The sequence below is a fragment of the Aythya marila genome (genome assembly GCF_965140915.1).
Source record: "Aythya marila genome assembly, chromosome: 8".
Lineage (NCBI taxonomy): Eukaryota > Metazoa > Chordata > Aves > Anseriformes > Anatidae > Aythya > Aythya marila.
The window spans coordinates 3,034,567-3,059,395 of record NC_139049.1 but is presented as its reverse complement, the minus strand read 5'-3'; the positions used below and the strand labels follow the sequence as shown (position 1 = coordinate 3,059,395).

Here is a 24,829-nt window from a genome sequence, read left to right as displayed (position 1 = left end):
AATAACATGGGCTTTGTATCTGGAGAGTATAGTTGATTCTTTTTTGAAGATTGACCATTCTTATGTGTTCCTTGGACATGCATGAATGTACATTATTTCACAATCAATACCAGAGATGCTGGGAGCTTGTTTTTGAAGGTGTTAATTATCTTGTCTGCTTCTTTCCATGCTAACCAAAGTCAAAAAAAAAAAAAAAAAAAAATGTCCTTTGACTGGCTAAAACACCATCATGCCATCATGTGAAACAGTAGCATGGAGGCAAGTAACAAAACATTTTCAGAAAGGTGGACTAAGTGCAAGTGCAGGAAACCTGGTGTTTTAATTCCTTACTATTGACCAAGCAATATGTCTGCTCCAGAAACAAAGGAAGGGGGATTAAAAAATCTCTGTCTGACTGGACAGGGCCCTGAGCAACCTGCTGACAGAGTTGACACTGCTTTGGGCAAGGATATTGGACTAGATGATCTCCAGGCATCCTTCAGACCATTCTGTGTGAAATAATGTAAATGTATTTAACAAAGCTAACTAATGGATAATTGGAGAGAGAGAAAAGCTTTACAAGTAAGGGAGAAAAGCTGTGTTTTAAGATCAGACTTGCAAAGAGAGAAAGTAGGAGAGGGATGAAAGTATTCAGAAAAACTCTTCCAAGCAGTAGGATTTGTAGAAAAGGCTCTCTGTGAAAAATAACAGTAATACAACTACTCACTTTCATAGTCTATCTTTGTTAAAGGCACGAAAATGGAGTTAGACCATATCGGTGTGGTTAAGAATTTTCTCCATCTAAAGAAAATGAATGTCACAAATTGTATCAGGTTTAAAGCTCAGACCCTGTCTGAGCCCTGCACTACAGACTGTACTGCTTTTGCCTCTGGGCATATCCTGGTTAGAGTAGGGCAGGGACGCTGCACGCAGTGTGCTGATGATTTTTCACCACCTTCTTCCAGTGTCCGAAAAATTGCCGTGCCTGGAACAATAAAATAAGTACCTGCAATATTGTTAGCTCTGCTGGTTGGCATCAAATTAGAGGAAGAATGGGCCACACTTTTTGTCCTCTATTTTTAAAAATCAAGGGAAGAGTTATTATAAATAAACTCTTGCCCGCAGGCTTTCTTTTCCTATTTGTTTGTGCAATGTCAGGGAAATCCTTCATTATAAAGATGATTTTGCTTTCAGGAACCTATAAAACATTTTAGTTTGCCAAAAGTTTTGCTTTGTAGAAAGCAACACATCAGGGCTTAGTAAATTTATTTCTTTTATAAGCATTGTGCTGAAAGGAAAACCCAGCAAAAAATAAATAGAGCAAAAAGGGAAGTGATAGGAAGGAGGAAGATAAATCTGCAAGGATGTGTAGCCACTGGCTACTGAACTAGCTAGCTTCATCCTGCCCCTGTGTATGCTTTAAAGACCTGGCTTATTCCATTAAAACCTTTTTTTTATTATTATTATTTTCTTCCAGCGCAGCTACCTCCACCCAGTTCACCTCATCACAACAAACCGTTAGACACATCCTGTGGTCCTTGAGTGTATCTGGGTGGAATTGGTGGTGGTTTTGCTCTTTGTGGGGGTAGTTTGGCAGGAAGAATAGGCATGTTTGCAAATGTTTAGGGAAATTGTTTATGACCAATTTGCATGCAGGAGGGAAGGCCTATTTTTGCATGGATGTATTCAATCATTTTGTTCAAATCCTTCAGTGCTTTAGTAGATTTTTTTTTTTCCTCTTGCATTAGATTTATTTTCTGCTTTATCACAGATCATTTTGGGTCTGTATTTAAGATAAAATTTCATGCTACACTCATTTTAGGTGAGAACAGCTTTTACAGATTAAATTGTCCTTCTTGGGAAAAGAAACAGTACAATGCAACTTAAGCTGCATTTTAAGCACTTAACCTATCTGTCTGTCTCTATCTGCCTGTAGTAATCTATTTCTACAGTTATACAATGAATGAGTAGTTTGTGAGTCATCCACTGAAATATATTCACAGAGAACACTTGAACAATTCTGGATACCAAACAAATTAACAAATAACTGCTTTCAAAATGGAAAATTAGGTTTATTACTCACATGTGCACATACAATGGAGTTGGCCAAAAACCTTTCCATAAGTTTTTCTTTGCTGTCATTCTCTCTCATTCAAAGAGTTTAGTGTAAGAGTTCAATATATCAACGTTAGTTTCAGCAGATCTCCCAACTTCCAAATATGTAGGAGGGAAAAAAAAAGTGCTACCATTTAAAAAATGTGTTTATTTCAATCTTACTGTCCAGGAATTTCTATGTTGGCATAACAAACAATATTTTGCAGTTGAAATTTCAGATAAGAAAGGCTTTAAATAAATAAATAAATAAATAAATAAATAAATAAATAAAAGGGTGAAATCAAACCTAAAAACATTCAAATAAAATTTCTTTCCTTTTTTTTTTTTTTTTTTTTTTTTTTTTTTCTCCTCTGATTTGTCAGCTAACAAAAGTTCATTAGAGGTAGAGTACAGGGCTGTTTGTGCTTCTAAACATTCGTATTCTCCCAGTGTAGGAAAAGTCCTGTGGAGTAAGAGATGCAGGAGGCAGTGTGTGACTTAGAAGGGAGGATGCAGGTGGCTGTCTGGCTTATTATAAAGTGACTGAAACAGCTGCTAGCTGGGTGAGGTCACAGTACTGAAGGGTCCCAAGTGCTAAGGATCTTCAAAAATTAGCTTTTCTGAAAATGTCCTCCATTAGGGACACATTCAAATTCACATCATTTAGGCTAGAGTAATTTCACCACTTTCATTGCTTTTATGCCATCGTAATCAGAAGATCTTACCCCCAGATATCCTCTCTGTCCGAGGAATCTAAGGTCTGGGGTCAGAATGTGAGGCAACTCCAGAGCAAAACAGATAAGTGGACTCAGGTTCAGAAACACTCATAAACAAAATACACTAAGTCAAAAATCAACCAAAACAAAGCAAAAAACTCATTCTCTCCATACTTATTGTCATGGATAACACAGAGTAAAAATACATTCTTAAAAAAAAAAATAACAAACAGCAACAACAAAAAAGCAACCAGAGGCAGCAATTTTTAAGTAGCTGAGTTTTTTGTTTTTTTTTTTTACTCTTTTACAGTAAATCTTCCCTCCATCTCCACCAGTGGTTCTTTTTGTCCTGGTGAAGAAGTCAGTTGTTGTTTGTTTGTTGTTTGTTTGTTTTTGTTTGTTTATTTGCTTTCTTTTAAGGCTGGAAGAAGCTGCTGTGATCTTAAGGTGGAATTTCTTAGGAACACAGGCTCTGTACAGCTTCACTGTATTAGAAATTCCTGCCTAATTTTGTTGTATTTTTATTGACTCAAGCATCTGAGTGAGCAAGGATTTTAATTCTACCTACTACAGCCTGATTAGGATGCTGTTCAGTATCTGCACATGGGAAAAGATTTTCTCTCTACAATTTTTGCAGTATTAAATGCAACATTTATATTGAAAGCATTTTGCTTTGACTCTCCAGAGAAAATGCCATCTTTAAAACTGAAAACAAAAGTGACTATGGTGTTACAGTCATAAAGTATATATTCTTCTTTGATCCCAAATCAGTCTAATTTTTGTCACTCTTGAAGTGTTCTTATTCAATAATAGATTTGCATGTTTTGATATGTATCCCATGGCATAGGATACATAAAATCTTAAAAAGGAGATGAGGGCAAAGGTGCAGTAACTCCATGTATATCGCGTAAAGACTGCAGAATGATCTTGCCCTTGAATGCTTTCTCTCATTTACTGCAAGTCCCTACATTTCATAGAATATCCCAAGTTGGAAAGGACCCACAAGGATCATTGAGTCCAACTCACAGCTTTGCACAGAACTGCCTAAAATCAAACCATATGTCTGAGAGGGTTGTCTAAATGCTCCTTGAACTCCAGCAGGCTCAGTGCTGTGACCATGGCCCTGGGGAGCCTGTCCCAGCACCCGACCACCCTCTTGGTGAAGATACTTTTCCTATGTCCACTTCTCATAAGTCGGCAGCTGAGAAGATTACTGGGTCTGTCAGACACCAAGGGTCTGGGTTTTTTTGCATGTTTCACCTGTGTGTATGTGTGTTTTTTTCCTTTTTTTTTTAACCTCACTACTACTGGCTGCTGTAGGAAACAACTATCTATTCAGAAAGTCCATAGAAACCTTTGGATTGAACTAGGGTAACAGTACAGATAGGAAATAACTGTTTCATTATTATTATTTGGTTATTTTCAACATGGCATAATATCTCAGCATGAATGCTCTTTGGACAGAAAATGTTCCATGTGCAAGTGTTTTGTATATTTTACAAATATACAAAAAAAAAAAAAAAAAGCCTGAACACCTAATTATTGAAAAAATGGCTATTATATATGAACGCTTCCCTTATCAAGGTTACTCCAGTTCAGACAGACCCAACACAACAGTAAATTATATAAAAATGAATCAGCAAAAATTACTTTTTTTTTTTTTTTTTTTACAGTCCTTATATGGTGCTGAAGTTTCTACTACTCCAGAACTACCACTCTTCTATACTCCTATAGATTTAGTAGACATCAGTGTAGAAATGGCTGGACTGAAGTTTCCAAATCCTTTTGGCATTGCCAGTGCAACCCCTGCTACGAGTTCTTCAATGATTCGAAGAGCTTTTGAAGCTGGATGGGGCTTTGCTGTCACTAAAACATTCTCCCTGGATAAGGTAAGAAAATACCTTAAGCCATGTTTAGCATGTAAATATTGCTTTGTATATTTGAAATATCTAAATCTTTTAGGAGTCTCACTATCTAGCCTGTAGAAAAGAATAAGCAGGGGAATGTATGGTGCATCATGTGGGTTTAAATAATCTTGGAGCTTCCAGCAGTGCGGTGTAAAGGTGAAACGATTTCTGTTTGTCTTTTTGTTTGTTTGTTGCAATTAAAGGATTTACACTCTTCCCTTTTATTCAACAACATTTTAAATATTAACCAACTAGTAACAGTAATGGTACTTTTTTTAAACATTGCAGTGAAAATGTTTTCTGTGAGGGATCAGAATGCAAAGGGAATGAGTAACAGCTTTATCAAGCAACTCATGAAAGGCTGTTTCCGTGCCAAGGACTGCCAAGATAAGCCATGGAAATTGAGTTCCAATTGCAATGTGATAATGTAGGTGTGAGCTTGAGACTGGGTGGGCAGTGGAAGAGAAAGATGGGAGCAACATAAAACATGCCTATGGAAGGACTAGTTCTGCTGAAGGTTTGTAGTACAGAGATAATACTTCAGTAAGATGAAGTGGAAGAGGAAGGAGATAGAATAAATTCATGAAGACTGTGGCTTGGTGTGTCATCTAAAACAAATTCTCAAAGCAATTTTTATTGAAGTGTCTGTTCGGATTATTTGACCTGAGAATTGCATGTAGACTGGGCTTTCTGTTACAACAGTCAAATGGCAAAATGAGACTTAGAGCAAGTTTAGACAGTGAAACAAGCGGACAATTTTGAGAAATGTATTCCAGAGGAAAGAAACGGGATTTGGGTTGGGATTACTTGTGTTGGGAGGAAGAGGATCAGAGGGAAAGCCTGAGTAAGTGTGAATGATGGCAACGTGTTGTCAATTAATGACAAAGAGAAGCATGCAGTGAAGAGAGCTTTTGAAATACATTTGGAAATGAGGGAGTTTTATTCTTGATTCAGAGATGAGAAGTAAAAATGGATTAGTGGATTGAGACCTTAGCAGGAGAGAAAAGGAGAAAAGACAAGTTATTGTTTTTTTTTTTTTTTTTACTCTCTCACCTCAGAAGGTGACCCTGTAACAACAAGGAAGGTCTAAGGACAAAGTGCTGTATTCCTAGAGCATAATGTAAAATATGTCAGGCTGGCTTCTTCTCTTGCTTACGCCTGAGGTACACCAAGGAAGTCAGCGCTCATTTGGATTGCAATGGAGATTCCAAACTACTTTACAGGGTTTCTTATTAAAACACTTTTTAGGACATAAATGTCATTCAAGTGCGTTTGTAACTGACTTATGCATATAACATACTGTCAACTGTAATTATTCAGTGCCTAGGCTGAAGGCAAGTACATAGCAAGTACTGAGATTTATTTATTAATCAGTGTTATTGCTGATATGCTTGCTGTCCTGCTAGACTGTGCATTGATTACTGGGTCTCTCAAGAGCTAAACAGACACTGACTGTGTTACAGCTTTGAGTGGTAATTCAGAAGGAAAGACTTGCATGTTGCAGGAAGTGATGATGGCACTCCAGTAAGCAGCACAGTCTCTCTGAATTGTTTCTGAAATGGTGACTGCAACATGAGTGTCGTGCTCTGGCAGAATGAATTGGGTGCAGATCTTTCTAGAGAGAGGATTTCTTGAATCATACATTGCAGTGTGCAGTAGCACTGTCCCACCAAAGTACTAGCTACTTTTCTACCATTATATTCTTCCCAATAGTGTACATCCCACGGGGGTAATGCCTTAGTATTTGTGATGATTTGAGATGCTTGGCTGCAAGGTGCTGCAGAAATAAAACTGCTCAGTTTGTAATACTATCATGGTAATTAATGCTACAAAAATAAATATTTCAAATGGAAAGAAAGGCTCAGGGAGGTACAGCAGTTCTTATCTGAGGAATGACTACTACACAAAGACTGCTCTGTTGACTTAATGCTGGAACAAATAATTAGCAGAGAGTTTGGGTTAATATAGGTTGGCATAACATGCTACTTTAAAAACAAACAAACAACAACAACAACAACAACAAAATAGCTTCCAATCGCATAGATGCAAATGTTAAGTTGTGTTTATCAGGGAGCAGAATGCTCTCGTGGTCTGCAGTACCTGTGGAAGTAGAGATTTCAGATTTACTGTCATACCAAGCTAGTAACAGATAACTGTGTAGCAGAGCCAGGAAAAAAGATTTCCAGATCTGAGCCTGAATTGCCAGTGGGAGCAGGTGGAGCTGCTCCCCAGATTAGTTTCCAGGAACAGAACCACTTCTGGGAGGAAGGGAGCTTGCTGGACACAGGTTTTGGCAGCTTCAGCCTTGGTTGTATGTGGTACAAACAGGATTCTGCGTTTATCCGTGTTGTTTTACTTAATCTGTTCTGTGTAGGTTTCACTTGTGATTCCCCTTCATATTTGCAATAGTTAAAGGCCAAGCATAAACTGCCTGAGCAACTGTAGGGAGCTAAGCAGAAGCAGAAACACTGCCTCTTCCAGGGCTGGTCACTGAACTCACCACCATGCTCTGTCAGTGGCATGGAAACCAGTGACTTCACAGAATCACAGAATTGTAGGAGATGGAAGGGACCTCCAGTGATCATCGGGCCAAAGCAGGTTCCTTAGAGCAGGCTGCCCAAGTAGGCGTCCAGACAGGCCTTGAATATCTCCAGAGAAGGAAACTCCACAATCTCCCTGGGCAGCCTGTTCCAGTGCTCCGTCACCCTCACCGTGAAGAAGTTCTTTCGCATGTTGGTGTGCAACTTCCTGTGCTCCACCTTGTGGCCATTGCCCCTTGTCCTGTCCCCACAAACCACTGAAAAGAGGTTGGCCAGAGAGGTTGACTAGAGGTTGACTTCCCTATTGACCTTTGGCATCCTTTGGCACTTAAGGTAAAGCAGTTGATGCAGGGTAAATTTGAGTGATGTTTAGCAAATGGAAAGCACATGCAGCCCATCTATAGATTTCCATGTGTTAACTGCAGTGTGGTGGAATAAGAACAAAGAAAGACAGATAAAGCATTGCAGGAGATCCAAGGACAGAGATAAAAGGACTCAGGTTGGAGAGCTGTGATTCTTATAAGACAGAGCATTCATTTCATATGAACTTCCACTCCTTTTCCCTCTTTCACTGTCTAGCACAAAAAACTCCTGTAAAATGCTAGGCTAGGGATCTCTGCAGCCCATGAGAGGCCATGTGTTCTCGTACAAGCAAATTGTTGGATAGCACTTGTGCAATTGTAGCCCCTGGACCATAATTTACTCCCCCAGTTTTCCAAGCCCTCATCTGTCTTGACCTCACCTTGAAAGCATCACATGTTGCTACAGAGGGAGTTAGCATAGCACTAACTGTTTTGTACCATGCTCGCTCCCTTTTCAAACACCCACGTACTTTGCTGCATAATTGCCTTCATGACAACCTGTGTAGGGTTTTCTGTTTGTAGGGTGAGGATTTCAGCTGAGTTATTCAGCAAATGTTTTTTCTTGCATACTGCTCTATTGTTGAAAGGTTAAAAAAAAAAAAAAAAAAAAAGCTAATGAGAAATAGATGAAATTCCTTCAAAATAGTTGTGCCTTTAAGTATATAGCACTGTAAATATTTTAGAAGGTACTGGGTATTGTAGTATAATACAAGTATTAAATACAGGTTACTGTACCTGTATATGTTTATAGGTATCTGAGAAGAGGGAGGGTATTTTGTATTTACAAAACCAAACATGTATGCATAGCTGTATTAGTATCAAGTAGATTTAATTTTTTCCAGAAATGAGAATAGTTGCTTTTAAAATGGACTATCATGAGGCAAGAAAAATGGTAACAGAACAAAAAAGCCCCGTTACACACACCTTCTCCTACACTCACGACTTCACTCTTTCACTGCAGGATCAACAGCTCATTGCTCTGTTGGTTCAAGTAGTGTTTCTGTCTTATTCAGATAACTCTGTGCTGCAAACTGTTATTTGTAAATTCTCTTGGTGAGCTATTGAAGGGAATGGGAGAGCTGCATATCATGGAGTCAGCAAAGAAATGAATTTCAATCATTACCTCTTTTAGAACTTAGAAGAACAGAAAACTACCCGCAGAATGAAAAATCCGGTATTAATTAAACAAGTAACACAGAGCAGGAGTTTTTAGTAGAATTGTTATTCTGAGCTGGTTTATTTACTTTGAATTTATTGCTGAGTACTGTTTGGTACATCAAATTTACTTTAAAAACTGTAATCAGAAAGTTTGTATAAACATAGTACCAAAATAAACCAGAGGTTATATGAAGTTCGCATGCATTTTCTCTGTACATATCCACCACCACCGTGAGCTTATATCAGAAACCGAGGCTCCATCATCTCAATTCTGGCTTTGTTGTTCTTTCATTGCACTGTATGGGCTGCTAAGGAAGAGGAAAAACAACTGGGATAGCAGAAATATTTGCTTTGATTTTTAGATGCTTCCTTCACTTCTAAAATTTAATTCTGATTAATCAGATACATCTGTCTTTATTCTGTAGTGACATGCATTGATTTGTGATGCTGTCGCTTTCAATAATGTGGAAGCAGTTGCCTTTATTATGAGAACCGGCAGAAATCAACATGCAGACTAACTTCATTTTTAATCTTTAATGTTTTTTTCATTGTGTATGAAGAAAGTTGCATGGATGATTTTAAAAACAAAGCTACAATTAAAACTAGATTATATCTGAATGAACCCATAGCAGAGAAAACTTTCTAGTTGTAATATATGTTTATAAAATTCACTGAAGTAAATTTTACAATATGTTTTCAGAATCATTTCTAAATGAACACAATTGCTGGTAGAGAATTCATTAATTTACCTGGTGTATATATAGTACTTCTACGTGCTGCTATTATAATATACAGATTCTGCCACTGACTAGTTGTCTCTACATTTGCACTATGTACACCTCACTTTATAATTGAAGTGGTAAAGAAAAAAATCATAGTACAATGATGCATTGTTTTCCATAACATTAGTATTTCACAGAAGTGAATCTGTATTACAAAATGTATATTTTTGTATGATATTACAGCACAGTAATTTAGATTAAACTAGTTATAATTTATGGTGCCAAGCCAAAAAGCTATTTAAGATGCATTAAAATGCAGAACCATGACATTTGAAATTCTGATGTTCTTAATATGACAAAGGTTATTCTATGGAGTTTTGCTATAATATGAAATATTAATATTTCACAATACAGTTTTGATGAAGTACAATTTGCCTAGCTTGCATATGATAAAGAAATTAAATGCTTACCAGGGGAGTTCAGTGAGAATTAGAGCCCTGCCTGAACATCTGCTTGAAATGTTATTATCCTGTCCTACTGACAGCATTGCTCCCTCATTGTTTTTTGAGATTGACAGCTGAATATTGTACTGATTTCTGCAGCAAATATGTTTAGGTGAAGTTTGTTTCATTTTTTAGGAATTTAGAACATGCTTTTGATTTCCATCCCATAATTTTTTTTATACTCTTGACATTTGTAGGTGCCAGATTGAGGTCTAGTATGCTGTAGCAAAGATAGACCATTGACTTGCGACGAAATGCCAGTTGATATCTCAGTAAACAGAAATATTACTATTCTTTATTGTGTGGTCTGTATGAAAGCTGTATGAGCTTTCTTTGGGGAGACAAATGATCAGATTGTTAATGTCAAATATAAAAAGGACTGTTTGCCTTTCTACTAAATAACATCAGACAACTTTTATTAACTGCATTATTTGAACAGGAAAGTGGCCATTTTACAGGATTCCTTTGCATACAAAGCTCTGTAAGTTGAATTATTTATTGTTTTTGCAAATGTGAAAATGATTATTAATGGTCTTAACATTCTTATGTGTTCTTTATATAAATTATTGTCTTCTATATTTCTGAAAAAAATGTTAATAAGAAATATCAGCTTGGTTGTTTCCCAATATTTACTTTTTTTTAGATCACTGCATAAAACTAGTATAGTTTAACAGATGATGTAAAAGACCAGAGAGATGCAATTGAGTGTAATTATTTTTTAACTGCTGTAACTACAACATTGTGTTTTATTTGAATATTTTTATACATAAAATGTGTTATCTGAGTGTAAAAAGGAAAAGATCATGCTGTGAATCTGAACAAATGGCATTTGTAATGTATTACTTTGAAGAAAAAAAAATAAGCCTCTGAACAAATGTCTACTTGCACTCTTCCTGTAGCATTAAATATGGCAGAAATGCTTGATTTCTGCTTCAATGAGAGCCACAGTATAGTCTACCTTGGTGAAATCTGTTGTTCCAAGGTGAGGAACACAATCTGACAACTCAGCAGTGGAAGAGAAGGAGGTATCCGTCACACAGGTGTGTGAGCAGTGTGTCAGTAGAACTCATTTGTGCTAAAGGAGAGATTTCTGCAAACAGAAGATCAGCAAGCCACTTTTCATATTTACACTTTTCCTTCCATTCACCCTCATGGAGCAGAGAGAGCTTGGCTGTAAAACTGTCTTATGCATCTTGAGCTAATTTCATAAATTCATAGAGCCTGTAAGCCAGCAATGACAAAGCTGTACACGAATCTGGCCGTCAAAGGTAAAATTAGTTACATGTCAAAACTGGTTCTTGGTAGGCTACAGGTTCCTCACATGTAATTATCTAAGGATTCATTTTCCATTTGTCTATCTGGCTTTGTTTTTACAGAGTATTTAGAGATCCTTTATTTTTTATTTCATGTTCATTTTGAACTGTTTTAAAACAGTGCAGCAATAATGGACCAACATAATCTAAATTTGAAGATTAACCTTGTGCTTTGGGCATCTGGTAAATAAAAACTTGTTGTAAACCAGTATTTTAATGAAACATTTTGTGCACTTAAAGTGGCACAGCTGAGAAGCAGTTTTAGTGAAGTTTAGAAGAGTGTAAAGATTGTAATACTGAGTATTTTGTTTCATAAGCCTTTCTATAAAAATATCTACCAAAAGTAGGAGTCATAATATGTTGCATCTGGGAACTGGACCTAAGAGATGTCCTTTGTAATAATAGTCCAACTACTAGTTTATCAAACAGAATGGATGCAAATATGACAGTTGGCTAAACGTCTCAATGGTACTTATTTTTATGTTGAAGAAGCTGCTCAGTTATTTACTACTGTTGTTTTGTTTACTTCCTTCTTAAAATGTATGCAAATATTTAACAAAAGAGAGAGAGATACAAAGAGCACACATGCATGATTTTTCAAAACTGCTAAGAATCTGTAGCTCCTGATGGCTGTATCTGAAGTACTCAACATTTTTGAATATCACATCCTTAGTAAACAAGATTCTGAAAAGCATGTACGCGACGTACTTGTGTCAAATATCATTCAGACACGATTTTCTGTAGTTGTTTCATATGTCCTTGGAAGATTGTTAGTAATCTTGGCGCTACCTCAAGTAATTTTGTGTCTGAAAGGAATTCAGCTAAAAAGGCAGATTCAATGTAAGCTAGAAATTGCCAAGTGTAATTCTGAAATTTAGATTTTTTACACTTAAGTTTCATTCTCAGTTCAGATTTGTTGCAGCCTATTTTTAGTATTTTGCTTTCTTCAAAACAACAGACTGCATAAAACCTTCTTTAGTGATATTAATCTGTTCAATAATTTATTAGAAAATTTGTGTTATATTTTTCATCATGATTCTATTTTTAAAATGCCTTTCCAAGACATTCACAGCGTAAGGTTGTATTTAACAGTTTAGACTTTCCTTCTCATAAATGACCTAAACTTATTTTTGTGGGTTGTGGGGAGATCTGTAACAATCTGTAGGGAGATTGTTATGATACATGGTAAGAGATATCCAGACACTTTCAGGAAAAAAAAAAAATTATTTTGTTATTATAGAATTCAGAAGTTTCTCCAATTTTTTTATCAAGTCATTGAGTGTCCCCCTCCACCCTTACCCCCATCCCTATTTGTCCAAACGCATGTTTCAGTGGTTTATCTTCCTCATTTCAACATTTGCATTATGATAAAATCTCCAGAATGTAATGATGTTGATAGGTGTCCTGAGGTACTGAAGGAGAACGAGGAAAAAGTCACCCTTACTCTTCAGTTGCTCCAGTTTATAGTCCAGCATCTGCATTTGCTGAGGTCTACATTTAAAATCTGTACGTGAAGTAGATAGCAGTGGCCAAATGTTGGCTTCTGCAGGGATCTAGGTGAAGCTTTGGGACTCCACCCCTGCTCACTAAAAATAATGGGCTGCAGGTTTATAGAGGAAGGTATGCTTCTAGCACCATGCCTTCTCCTCCTGGGCACCAGCTAGTTGCTTTTTGGTCAGCTGTGCACATGGTACAGATTGGCTGTTGGACGGATACTTTTCCCTCATCTCCTCCTGGGAAAAGAGAGCTGAAGCATCCCATACAGCCTTTGAACATGTCCACAGAAATACGGTCCCAAATTGATTCAGTGTGGACACTCTAAAATCAATGTCAAACATGTATGTACTGGTGCATAGATTATGTTAAAAAGTTTGCAGATGTAAACTGAAATGATATATCTCTAATCTAGTGTATATTTCCACACATAGATTTTTACAGGGTTTTTGCTTAATCATTTTTCAAGTGATTTTTGGTTATACCAGAGTAGCTCTTATGTGAAGCACAAGGCTTCCCCTAAAAGCTCAGGTTACGTCAAGTCTTCAATTCCCAGTTGGTAAATGGAACTTACAGGGCTCTGTTTAACATCTGATTTTCCACACAAAAAATTAAGAAAGCAAAGAGCTGCTTTTTAAATCTCATAGTGATATAATTGCATTTACTAATGACTGGCATTGTTGTAAAAGCAGAATGAAGTCCCATATGTTTAAAAAACATGGGAGGTTCTTATGTTAAAATACTCGTTACTAATGTAAATATATATGTCCGTGTATTGTAAATAACACTTCTTATCATTATTTGAGATTTTATAATTGTCCAAATATTTCACTACAATAGAGATTGTGCTTTTAGTAGACTTCATCCTTCAGTAAGAAAGTATAGGATTTTTGTGAATATATATTCTAGATAATTGCATCAGGAGACAAATGTCTCCATTCCATGAACTTTCGAATTATTACTCCAAGAATTGTCCAAAATGCCATTGTCACAGCTAATTGAAAAATCCAGTTTTTGGTCTACAGAAAAAGGAGCGCACATCTTTAATATTCTCTTAATATGTGTGTTATGATGGTATTTAATTGTACATTTTCTCATTGTGTATTATAAGAGTGTCAGATTCATATGAGGGATTTTATACTACTTAAAATATACATATTTTTACTGAATTACGTTTATGCAATTAAGTTATTTTTAAATATTGACTTTTTAAACCTAAAGCTAATCTGCTTTTCTCTAACTTTCCTGGTACAATTTGGACTATGAAACAGTGAATAATGCTGGTTATAGCTACCAAAAGCAGCTAGCAGTACCTTTTAACAGTTTTCTACCGTATGCATAAACTATATGCATAAAGTAAGTTTACACATTATTTCTTTAACTTCTTCTTGCATGACTTCTTTGATAATTCAGTGGAAACTAAGTTTTCAAACAAAATCACTGAAACATTATAAATGAAAATGACATAAAGTAATGTTGTAGCCAGCTGGTTTTTCATTAGCAGCTGACCTGCTATTGCTATAAAAACCAGAGTCTTGGCTAGACGTCAGTTCAATAAATGAACAGGCTATCTATTGATTTTTCTCTCTCTTGTTATGTAATATGATTTTCCCTCCTTTGCAAGGGTTGCTGTTGTACAGGATGGCGCTGGGATCATGGTCGTGGTAGCGTACTGGAATGTGTGGAGTAAGGAAGGCTGTCACAGCAGTCAATAAGATCTGAGAGGTGTTGACTAATTGCCTGCTAATTACACAGTAAATTGTCTAATTAAGCTGATGGTTAATTAGGGTACGCTCGCACAGCAGTCTTGTGGAATTTTTGTCTGATGTCTGGGAAGCAGCTTGTGTAATTGGCAAACTGGTAAGGACTGGCAGAGAACAGGACTGGAAAGCACGCTGCCAGTAGATGACAGAATAAGGATGCATTTGCACAAAGGTTGTCATGTAAGCACTGAGGGGTTTGTTAGCCTTCTCCAGCTACATGGCAGTGGGCTCAATGAGGAATTTATCTGAAAGCTACTGGAAAGTGTAAATTAAATACAGTTTAAGCATGTAATGTTTGAAAAGCAGTGGCAAGTATTCTTCTAATGTTTTAGGCAGAATTTAGACTTAAGATAATTTCCTTCAAAATTTTGGCTAATGAACACAGAAAGCCAAAATTAATGTGTAGAGAATTTCGCCAAGCTGCACAATTTGACCAGGGCAATAATCATTGCGTTGTAATTTATTCAGTGGAGTCACAAAATGGTATTGTTTCCTGGGATACTCTATTTGTATGTTGATGTTGAAAAAGTATGTCTGTTAATAAGGATGCTCACCAATCACCATAACCATTGTCTATGATATTCTGAATCCTCATTAGGCTTTGTATCCATCCCTAGCTGTGACAGAGTATGAACAGGTCATAGTGGTGTTCTCAATTAAATGTGTACGAGCTATGCATAAATATAATACAATTAATAAAAGTTTCTGGATTCCACGTTCTGACCTAAAGACCATGGAAACAGTTGAGAGTATTAAACAATGAGAACCTGGACAGTAGTGGAGTGCAGAGACCAATTCAGTGGAAGTGTCAATTTGCTGAGATTTAAATGTATAATTTGGTAAAGTAACTTGGTACATGCACTACCTTAAAGCTAATTACAAATGCAAGCTTCCCACAGAATCAGGAGCATAGTACAGTACAAGATTGGGTCTTTACATAATTCAGAGGTTTAACTTGAGCTAAGTATCAAAATATCTGAGGAAAAAAAATAGCTCTTTTCTATATAATGAATTTAATCTAAAATGGTTTAAAGGTTTGTACGTATATTTATTTATTTAAGTATGCTTTGATATCACTTGAGCAAAATAAAGCTTAATGTCCACTTTCAATCATGGAAATTAGATATTGTTTCATAGGTCCCCATCTTTTTACATTTTATCATGTGCAATTCTTAGTTCAGACATGGTGCCTTCCTCTTTCTGGAACAAATAAGAAAACAAAGTGAATTCAAAATCTGGATTGATGGGTAAACAGTTGATCTTTAGATTTATTTTTAAATTTGTCATAAATATGTCTTCTCCCATACAAATAGAATCTTAAAAACAAAACCCACAAAATGTGAGTGTGTAAATCATGCTTTCTTTGAATTAACTAAGGCATTTTTATCCCATGGTCTTGCTGCTTCTACTTCCTTGCACATGCACAGTTAATTGTGCCTTTATGTAGCACCCTTTATGTTGTGAGGTTTTGCTTATGATTTTTCCTTCAAAAATAACTAAGCAAAATCATTGTGGTTTCTCACTGTGTCAGTCATCAGACATGGAACTCCAAACAGTGAGGGCAAGCTACAGGGCCTTAAACCTTCTCTTGGAGGATTATAACGATACTTGCAATGCTGCTCCTCTGTGTATATTTGCACAGACCAGAATGCTGCAATTCCTCTGCATCCAATTCTGTGAATTTTTGCATAAAGTAAAACAAATGTAATTCATTGATTCAATTCATTAGTATCCATGGAGGCTATATATACATCTAATTTTCCTTTGAAAAAACCATTTTTTATATTTATATTTATCTGATAGTTACATGTATTTCCATATCCATCTGCACATGTGCAAAAACAGGTCTCCTCAGTTCATTTTGCCTTACTACTTTTTAAGGATTTTTCCTTAAAAGTATTAGAGAAACTATTCTTTTTGTCTCTGGCATCATGTTCAGGAACAAAGCTCACTTCTGCAGCCAACTGCAGGAACTGAAAGCACACAGTGCAACCATTACACTTGCTTTTGTTTTCTGTCATGGGACAGCTAACAGATATGTTGCTAATACATTTTATTCTCTGAAGACAAAGGAGTTCAGAGGATAATTGTTACCTTCTTACATTCTTCCAAAAGAATTTCTGATACATAATAGTATGATCTCCAGTTTAATAAATTGCACAAACATAGAGAAAGAAAGATACATCAAGTAATTCACATAGTGAATGCATAGTATTGTGAACACACAGTACATGTATATATGTAAAGCCCTATTACAACATCATAATCTATAACAAAAATTATGTGGCAATAATGGTGTTCCTAAATAGCAATTACCAACTTTTTAAGAAATATTTTTATTTTTATTTTAACGACTAATGTTTTCATATGCAGTTGTAGCTGCACCTTATTATATACCTGCATCTTGGTGTGGACTTGATCAAAACTGGAAACATTTCCCAAGTACCTGTAAGCAGTAATTCCCTGATTACATTCTTTCCCAAAGCATCTTCATTGTCTGTTTTAAAACCTAGTGCTTAAGCAATGGGGTCAGAGGAGCCTGTTGTGCGTGAGCTGTTGATGGTCACGTTCCAATGTATGGACTGTGATGGTTCTCTCCACATGCGGTTCAGGGGAGCTCCTGCTCACCTCGCTTTTATTTAATGTGTATATCAAACCATAGAGAAGGCTTAGCAAAGTGTCATTGATTTAAGTGTTTTCAATATGTCGAAACTCAGCTTTATAACTCTCAGCTGATTTTAGCTTGAGCAGTTGATTGCATTATTCACTGTTTGTGGGAGACTGGGGCATGGCTGAGAGCATGCTGAGCAAAAGTCAGTCCAGACAAGATAGGAGTAATGCTGGGATCGTTAGAGGAAACATCCAGAGGCTACGGCAAGAGAATTATCAGTCCTTCTGGCTGAGGGATGTAGTTCTATTGCAGGCTGTTGCTGCAGCAGCAGATAAGAGCTAGAAGACTACACCCCTTTTATTTTCTGAATGCAGGCCTTGCTAACAGTATCCGTGCTTTGTATTTCAAGATTAACCTACCGCCAGTGGTTGCTATATGGGGCTACTTCTTAAATCTATCCAAATATTTTTGGTGGTGACAAAGTTCATGCCTTGGATGCCACGAAGTGCCTCACTGGGGAATTAGCAGTGCTCCCTGCCCGTGCTGGCTGTCCCCCTTATGCTGGGACAAAAGGGAAGGAGATGCAGTTCATCTGAGTGCTATTGGCACCTCTGCTGGGAGCTCTTGTCCCGAGGTGATCTGCAGCAGCCTGACTGGTAACTTCAGCCTTCAGCACAAACTTGAGGAACCTTTTTTTTTTCTTCCCTCCTTCACTATGCAAAAATTGAGGAAAGGGTGAATACTGGGTTTTCAGTTCCTGCTCTTCTTTATTACTCTGTTTAAGTTGATGTTGCTGCCAGGACCATTATTCTCAGAAGGTCAGTTGCTTGCTGCTGTTGTGTAAGAGATGTATATTAAAGACTGCTGGGGGTGCCTGGCTTGGGCGGTTTCGCATGAAGATAATGCAGATCTTGAGAACATAAAAAAGTATTTGCTTTTTTTCCTATATTCTATTGTATTTTAACTCAGATGAATTTATCTACTTACATTTTTGGTGGTATTGTTTGTTTGTTTTTTCTTTGGTATCCAGAGTAAAGTTGTATCTTCAGGGATAGCAGAGTATTGGAGTCTATGTCTGAAGTTTTGGAGCAGAAGTTTTTGAGTGTCACATTTTTGTAATGGTTATACTTTTGTCATTTCTTATTCCAAGTTAAAAATCTGCATTTCTCTTGGGCTAAAATTGAACAAACCTATCAGTTAGCAAATTCAAAAGGCAATGTAATATATTTTTTTTTCTAGAAACAGAAAGTTTAACCTTGAAATGCAAACTTAATCTTCACTTTGCAATAAAACTGTATGTATCCAAATACACAGCTTTCTTCACTTGAGCACCTTTACCCTCATAATATCATTTATGTTTTCTTTTCCATTCTAACTCTATGGCTGGAGAACACTGAAAGTATATGAAGGGGAGAATAAGAACATATTGTGAGGATAAAGTATTAAAACTATAAACCAAAGACCCATCAATCTTGCAACTTCTTATGCACATCTTAAGTACTACAAATAATGCTTTGCTACCATAACAAAACTTGTTCTTAGTGTATGTTGGCAGTTGCCTACCTATAGATACATAAGCTGTCTTGTGGTGTTTTTTTCATTGTTTTTTCCCACACACACTTCTTGCATTCCTCCTTTAATATGATTTAAAACAAACAAACAAACAAAACAAAACACCAACAAACAAACAAACAAAAAACATAGTCTGCAAGGATTTCATGGGGGGGGGGAAGGGGGTAAATTAACAAAAGACAGCAGTTCCTATATAAAGAGACCAACACATTTCAAACTGTTAAGAATCTGTCTGACAGTCAAATTCATGCAGAGGTGAGGTTTGCTTCTGTGTCAGATATCCTCCATGTGTGGCTTTCTTTAATTGCGTCCAAGGGTTCACATTCCCACCATGCCTCTTCCTTGTATGTTTTCCTTATCTTTTAAGAAGGCTCTTGTCAGCTAGCCATTTCTGCTTTAAAATGATCTTTTATCACTGCTAGTTGACCATCCATACCTGATTTTTGCAGGATGTATTGGACTGTGTCCCCATTTATGATGTAGATGTTGGAACATGCTATCACTCACATTCCTGCTTTACTGTCTGTACAAGAGCTCACGATGTGCTAGCTGCTATTGAAAATCATGACACTGGAGTCTGTTCCAAAACAATGTGTCTTAGTAGCATGATTGAGGATGTAGTGTTTGCATTCAGCATCCGTGTTTACAGTGAAGTGTGTTGATATAGCTAAACTCTCATTAAATGCAAGGAAGAAACACATTTTTTTTCAAAATGATAGAAATGAGAGTTGGTGGTTTTAAGAGATCTTTTGTAAATGTTACTGGGGGCAGGGAAAGCAAACCGGTATTTCTAGCCAATCCATGCCTGCACACATGTATCTCTTCTGGCTGGAGCTTTCCCCTTTGGTGCCATTAGCATTTTCATTTCAAAAAACGACAGTCTGCAGTGGAAGCAGTAAAAATGTTCAACCTGTGGTTTAAATTATTGATTTTTTTGAATATTGAAGCTGTATTTCAAATGGGTTTTGTTAGAGTTACTTCTGGGTAGAGGGTTCCAGAGGTAATTTGATATCTAAAAGCCTGTGTATTTCAAAGCCATTTCGGTCTTTTGAGTTCCTTCAGCTGATCAGCTGATTGGGTAAAACATCTTATTGTCTTCTGAATTGAAGGCAATAGATAAACTGCAGCTCAAGGTTAGCACGTAGACTAGCATACAATGCTCTTGGTGATTTATTATGTGTACTCAGTGTCCAATCAACTGACAAAAATAGCTCATTTATTTTTAATGCAGTAACTTATCTTCACTTAAAAAAGAAAACATCTTTTGAAATGCTAGTATTCACAATTTAGATGGGGGGAACCTCTGTTATCTGTATAGCTAGGTAATGATGCATAATTAAAATTTGGTGAGTTTGTGGTATTGAATGTAGCATGTGTAAATAAAAAGTATATGCACATATTTTTACAAACCAAGTGCATTATGTTACTACAGAACTGAATGACTGCAGTGAGAAAAAAGTCTATTTTAAAGAACTGCAGTACACGCAGCACTCATATTTATACATGAATGCTTTGACAAAAGACTGGGTCGATGACAGTTGTATATGTGCAATGTGTAGGAAGTTAGCCATTCTAGGCATCCCTTTGTTCACAGGGAAAAAAAAAATGTAAAAATTGAATTACTGTAATAAGGTTCAGATTTGGCAATCAAGCCATATTGCAGCGCATACAGGAGTTCATGGGAATTGTGGAAATGACATTAATTGCAGGAATGGACCTGGTTAAGAAGTGCTGTTATGACTGGTGATGCTAAATATCATAAAATAATGGGATGATTCAGATTTAAAGCAGACATTATTTTTTTTTCTACTTAAAGAAGCAGTGGGTTAAAGAGTATCAAAATAAAAGGATGTTTCATTGAAGTATGAATTATGCAAATTCAGAATTATGCAACTTATTTTGCAAATATGTATATATATAGTGCATATATATTTATATAAAATTCAAAAACATGAAGATAAGTCATGAAAAGATGTGTGGCATAAAGAGCTTATATAATGCCCAATTGGCTTACCACCTACAATAACTAGTTTTTGTGACTGTAGTTAAGAATTTTCTCCAAAGTTTGTTGATATTCTTGTGATAGTGCATTGTAGTTTACAAAATGCTGTTTAAATACTACAAGGATTAAAGCTTCTGCTGTATTACTGTGTGCATGATATAGTCTTATCCCTGCTTCCCTTAGACATAGAGCAAAGAAGCCTGCCCTGCCCTGCTCTGTACTGGCTGCATAAGACAATGTCAACTAGGGGAAGGTTGTCTAAGACAAGCAAAGATGTAAAGGTTCCTACTGCCTCCAAAAGCAGAAGCTTGCAGTCCGTACCTGCATATATACTTTGCTGCTTTGTACAAAAGTGGACATTGGCTCTACTGTGTATTTTAGTCTCCATAAATGGGAGTACAAATTTGGTCAAAGAAGCAAACATCAATGTTTTTTGGAGAAATGCTAGTTCTCTACAATATGGACCTCTTGTTGGTCCTTACATAAACTTGGTCAGGAGTAATGCATTGAACCCCATAGTTCTGTGGTACAAAAAAAAGATTGGGAAGAGATTCCTTATGTCCTATTTATCACTAATACAGTTATCCATAATCAATAATTTTTCTGTGGGGAAAAAGCATATTTCTCTTCAAAGACCTTTGTGAATGGTGAGTTCTTTATGTTTAGCATCAGAAGGTTTTTAGATCATTGTCCCAGTTTTAAATCAATATTCTAATGGAATACATGGGGATTCTGCAGATCAGGCCATCCTCTGTAACTCAGGACAGATATATTCCTCATATTTCAGACTTGAGCATACACAAGCCCTTTGTAGCCTATCTGAGCTGGCTCTGCCATCACTAGCATCAGAGGTGGAGACACAGCTGTCATACAGTTTCTGAGACTTCTGTGGCAGCAATAATAGGAACATTTGCCACAAATTCCCAAAATGAAACCCCAACTTAATTGTAGTCTCAAATAACCACCTTCCCATGGATTTCGAGGGGAATGGACTTCACGTCTACCCTCCCTGTTATGCCTGCTAGATCCTCTGATGAGCATATTTACTTAACTGACAGACCAGAGCAATGACTCTTCAGAGTGCTGGGGTTTTGTGCCTATTATACATGTAATGAGAAAGAACATGGCCAGCTCAGAATAATTTTTTTTCTCAGCGGTAAACTGGAGAATCCTCTTGCTAGGAATTGCCATGCAGCATGGGTACTTACAGTTCTTACAATAATATTTTAATGAACTTTGCTTTTTTTGCATTATTAAATTTGTGTTTTATGTCCCACAGGGCTGAGTTTTAAAAGCCAATAGAATGTCTTTTTTTTTTTTTTCCCTGAGTGTTTAATAATAATAATAATAATAATAAAGTAATAGATGGTGAGTAACCTACTGCTATGAAAACTTCAGGTGAAAGTGGAGAAAAAATGGATCTGAGACTTGATTCTCTGTATCCACCGCAGGCAGATGGGAATGAGGGACCATACTTTGGCGTACAAATTCGATGTGCATTTCAGCACTTGTCTACATGGGTTCCTCTCTGTCAGAGAAGTTAAAACACTTGCAAACACTGTTTATTTATTAAGAGCTCTGTCTGGAAACTTAGACTCAGCCCAACAGATTGGAAATCCCAATTTTGAGGCTCTTGAGATGAAAAAGCTATCACTCCAGATTATGGAGCCTGTGTGGTGTCTCTTAGGATGACTGCTGGATGGATGTGCAGTGCCCTCAGAGACCACTGGCAGATGTGGCTGTGCTGGCTCTCCCCTTCCTGAAGGCAGCCCAAAGCCCCTCCCAGGGCTGCATACCTAATGCCACAAGTTCAGCCTCAGCTTTCTGACCACAGCTGTGCCACATCCTCATAAATTTTAACATGGTAGCAGAGTTTGTTCTTTATTTAGTTTAAAACTATTCTGATACTATTTCAACTATTTAATGTCTATGAAAATAAATTCCAAATTTACATGCAGCAATCTTATGTATCCCCCCATTGTTGTAGCAAATACAAAGAAAATACTGTTTTTATTTCATGAAATCTATTGTAAAGATCAGATCTAAAATGTAGCTCAGAATTAAAATGTATTTGAATCTTTACAAGATGTTAAAGTGATGGATTAAGACTCGTAGTGGTTAATACTTTGTTTTTCTGCAGTTAAGTATCCAGTTCTATGTACAATCAGTCTATGAGAATGGCAAATGGCACAGGCTTGCAATTCCTTCTCAGGCAAAAGACCATTTGGCTTCAACCAAACTTTTGCATAGGAAAAGATGAAAGATTTACATCATGAAAAGATGAAACAGTTAACATTTAAGGAGCTTGTGGTACCAAAGTAGAAGCATTATGGATAGATTATCATACAAAAGTAAAACAAATTATTCTCCTAGATACTGAAGCCCTTCCACTTTCCGTGTGCACTTCTTTTCTGCACTTTTTTCTGCAACTTGAAATTGTTTAGTGCCACCTGAAGAACTGATACTTTGAAAATTATAATACTAGCTACTTAAATACCTTTTCAAATATAATTGGTATAATTTCCTTGAATTTCTAACCCCTAAATAACACAGATGCTAATCAATGCTTATAGTATTTAAGCATTCTTAATCCTAATGGAAAAAGAAAATGCTGCAGGTATGTTCAAGTCTTACCTTGATATTTGCAATTCATCCTCAGCAGATAATTTAAATACATGCTTAAAGGGAGTAACGTGATTCTCCTCTTAATTACTTAATCCAGCAATAAAAATATTTTGGACTATACATAGATTTAAATATAACTCTAATGTTCTTTAACTCCCCAATGTTGATTCTTTGTGCAAGAATTTTAACAACTCTCTAAATAGTATTGTACGTAAAAGATTGTTTTTCTCTATTATTGAAGAAATCATGTATTTCTATCCTCAAAGGGAATCATTTATTCCCCTCCTCCTAGGAGAATATAATAGTCTTGATTTACTTATAGCAATCTGGAAGAAAATATTTTAGTGATGGTTCACAATTTACTAATGGAGCTTTACAAAACAACCTCTAGGAACAGTTATGAATACATTGATTATATGACTTCCCTATGAGAAAACAGTAATTAAAATTATATCACAGACTGGATCTGGACATGTTAACATTTAATTAGGCAATAAGTGAGCTTGGTACAGGTGTCCGGAGTTGTTGACAGGAGCGTTGTTTAATTCTTATAGTATATTCTCTTAAATAGATAGTCACCTTGCTTTTTTCAGGAGTGAAGTTGTATGCTTAACTAGCAGACATCAGAATTCCTGTGGTAGATTTTTTGTTTGTCTGATTTCTGTCTATACATTAAGTGCAAAATCTCAGATGTGTACTTTAAAGAATTGCTTTTCTCATTGTTTGTTGTGTCTGTCAAGGATTTTATTATAATTTTTTTTTAAATTATGAGCCTACCTGAGATTTTTCCACTTTCACTTTTTTATTTTATTTTTATTTTTTAGCTAGAAAATCTCATTGTGTGGCATTAGTTGGCTTGTTTTGTAGCTCATCCCTTTAGGAACTTGTAGCCTGGTGATGTTGCCCTACTGCCTTATGGTGTTTTGTTTAGCAAGTACAAAACAATATTAGGGAAAACAACATCAGACATTGTTTAAACAATATTAAGTTGTTTTCCCTAATACTAACAGTGTGATGTATGAAAAAGGATGTTATTCTGGCCTCCTCCTAAAGTACAAGAAAAAAATTAATTTGTATCGTTGTAAGCATAGCTCCTCTGGTGACTCTTCCAACCCTGCTGCTGCAAACATGTCATGGAATTCTTCTTCTTTCCTGTGTCTTTTCATTGACCTATGTTGGTTCCTGCATGATTTTCTTAGGCTCTTGGTTTTCAAACAGACTTTTTCTTCCCATTTCATGGGACCATTCAATAATTGTCTAGAATGAATCCCAGTGGTCAGCATTGTAAACTGGACTAGAGTATTGTAATTAATATGCATTAACTTTCAAACTTTGTGACTGCACAATGCTCCTTGAAAACAACAGACATTTCACTTTAGGATACAGATCAAAAACTGTAGTCTGCATCTGCTCTGGGTTATTTTCCAGAAATATCAATATTTTAGAGAATGTAAGTGAGTTGCAGTAG

The 24,829-nt window shown here is 36.4% G+C and overlaps 1 protein-coding gene across 1 annotated transcript in view; it reads left to right on the top strand.

The window, feature by feature from the left end:
* The window catches only part of DPYD (dihydropyrimidine dehydrogenase), a 341,375-nt gene that overhangs the window by 172,990 nt on the left and 143,556 nt on the right, over positions 1–24,829 (top strand). Inside the window, exon 13 of the mRNA XM_082765934.1 lies at positions 4,463–4,678. Within this exon, the coding sequence (XP_082622060.1) occupies positions 4,463–4,678 (216 nt within the window). The remainder of the gene's footprint in view (positions 1–4,462; positions 4,679–24,829) is intronic.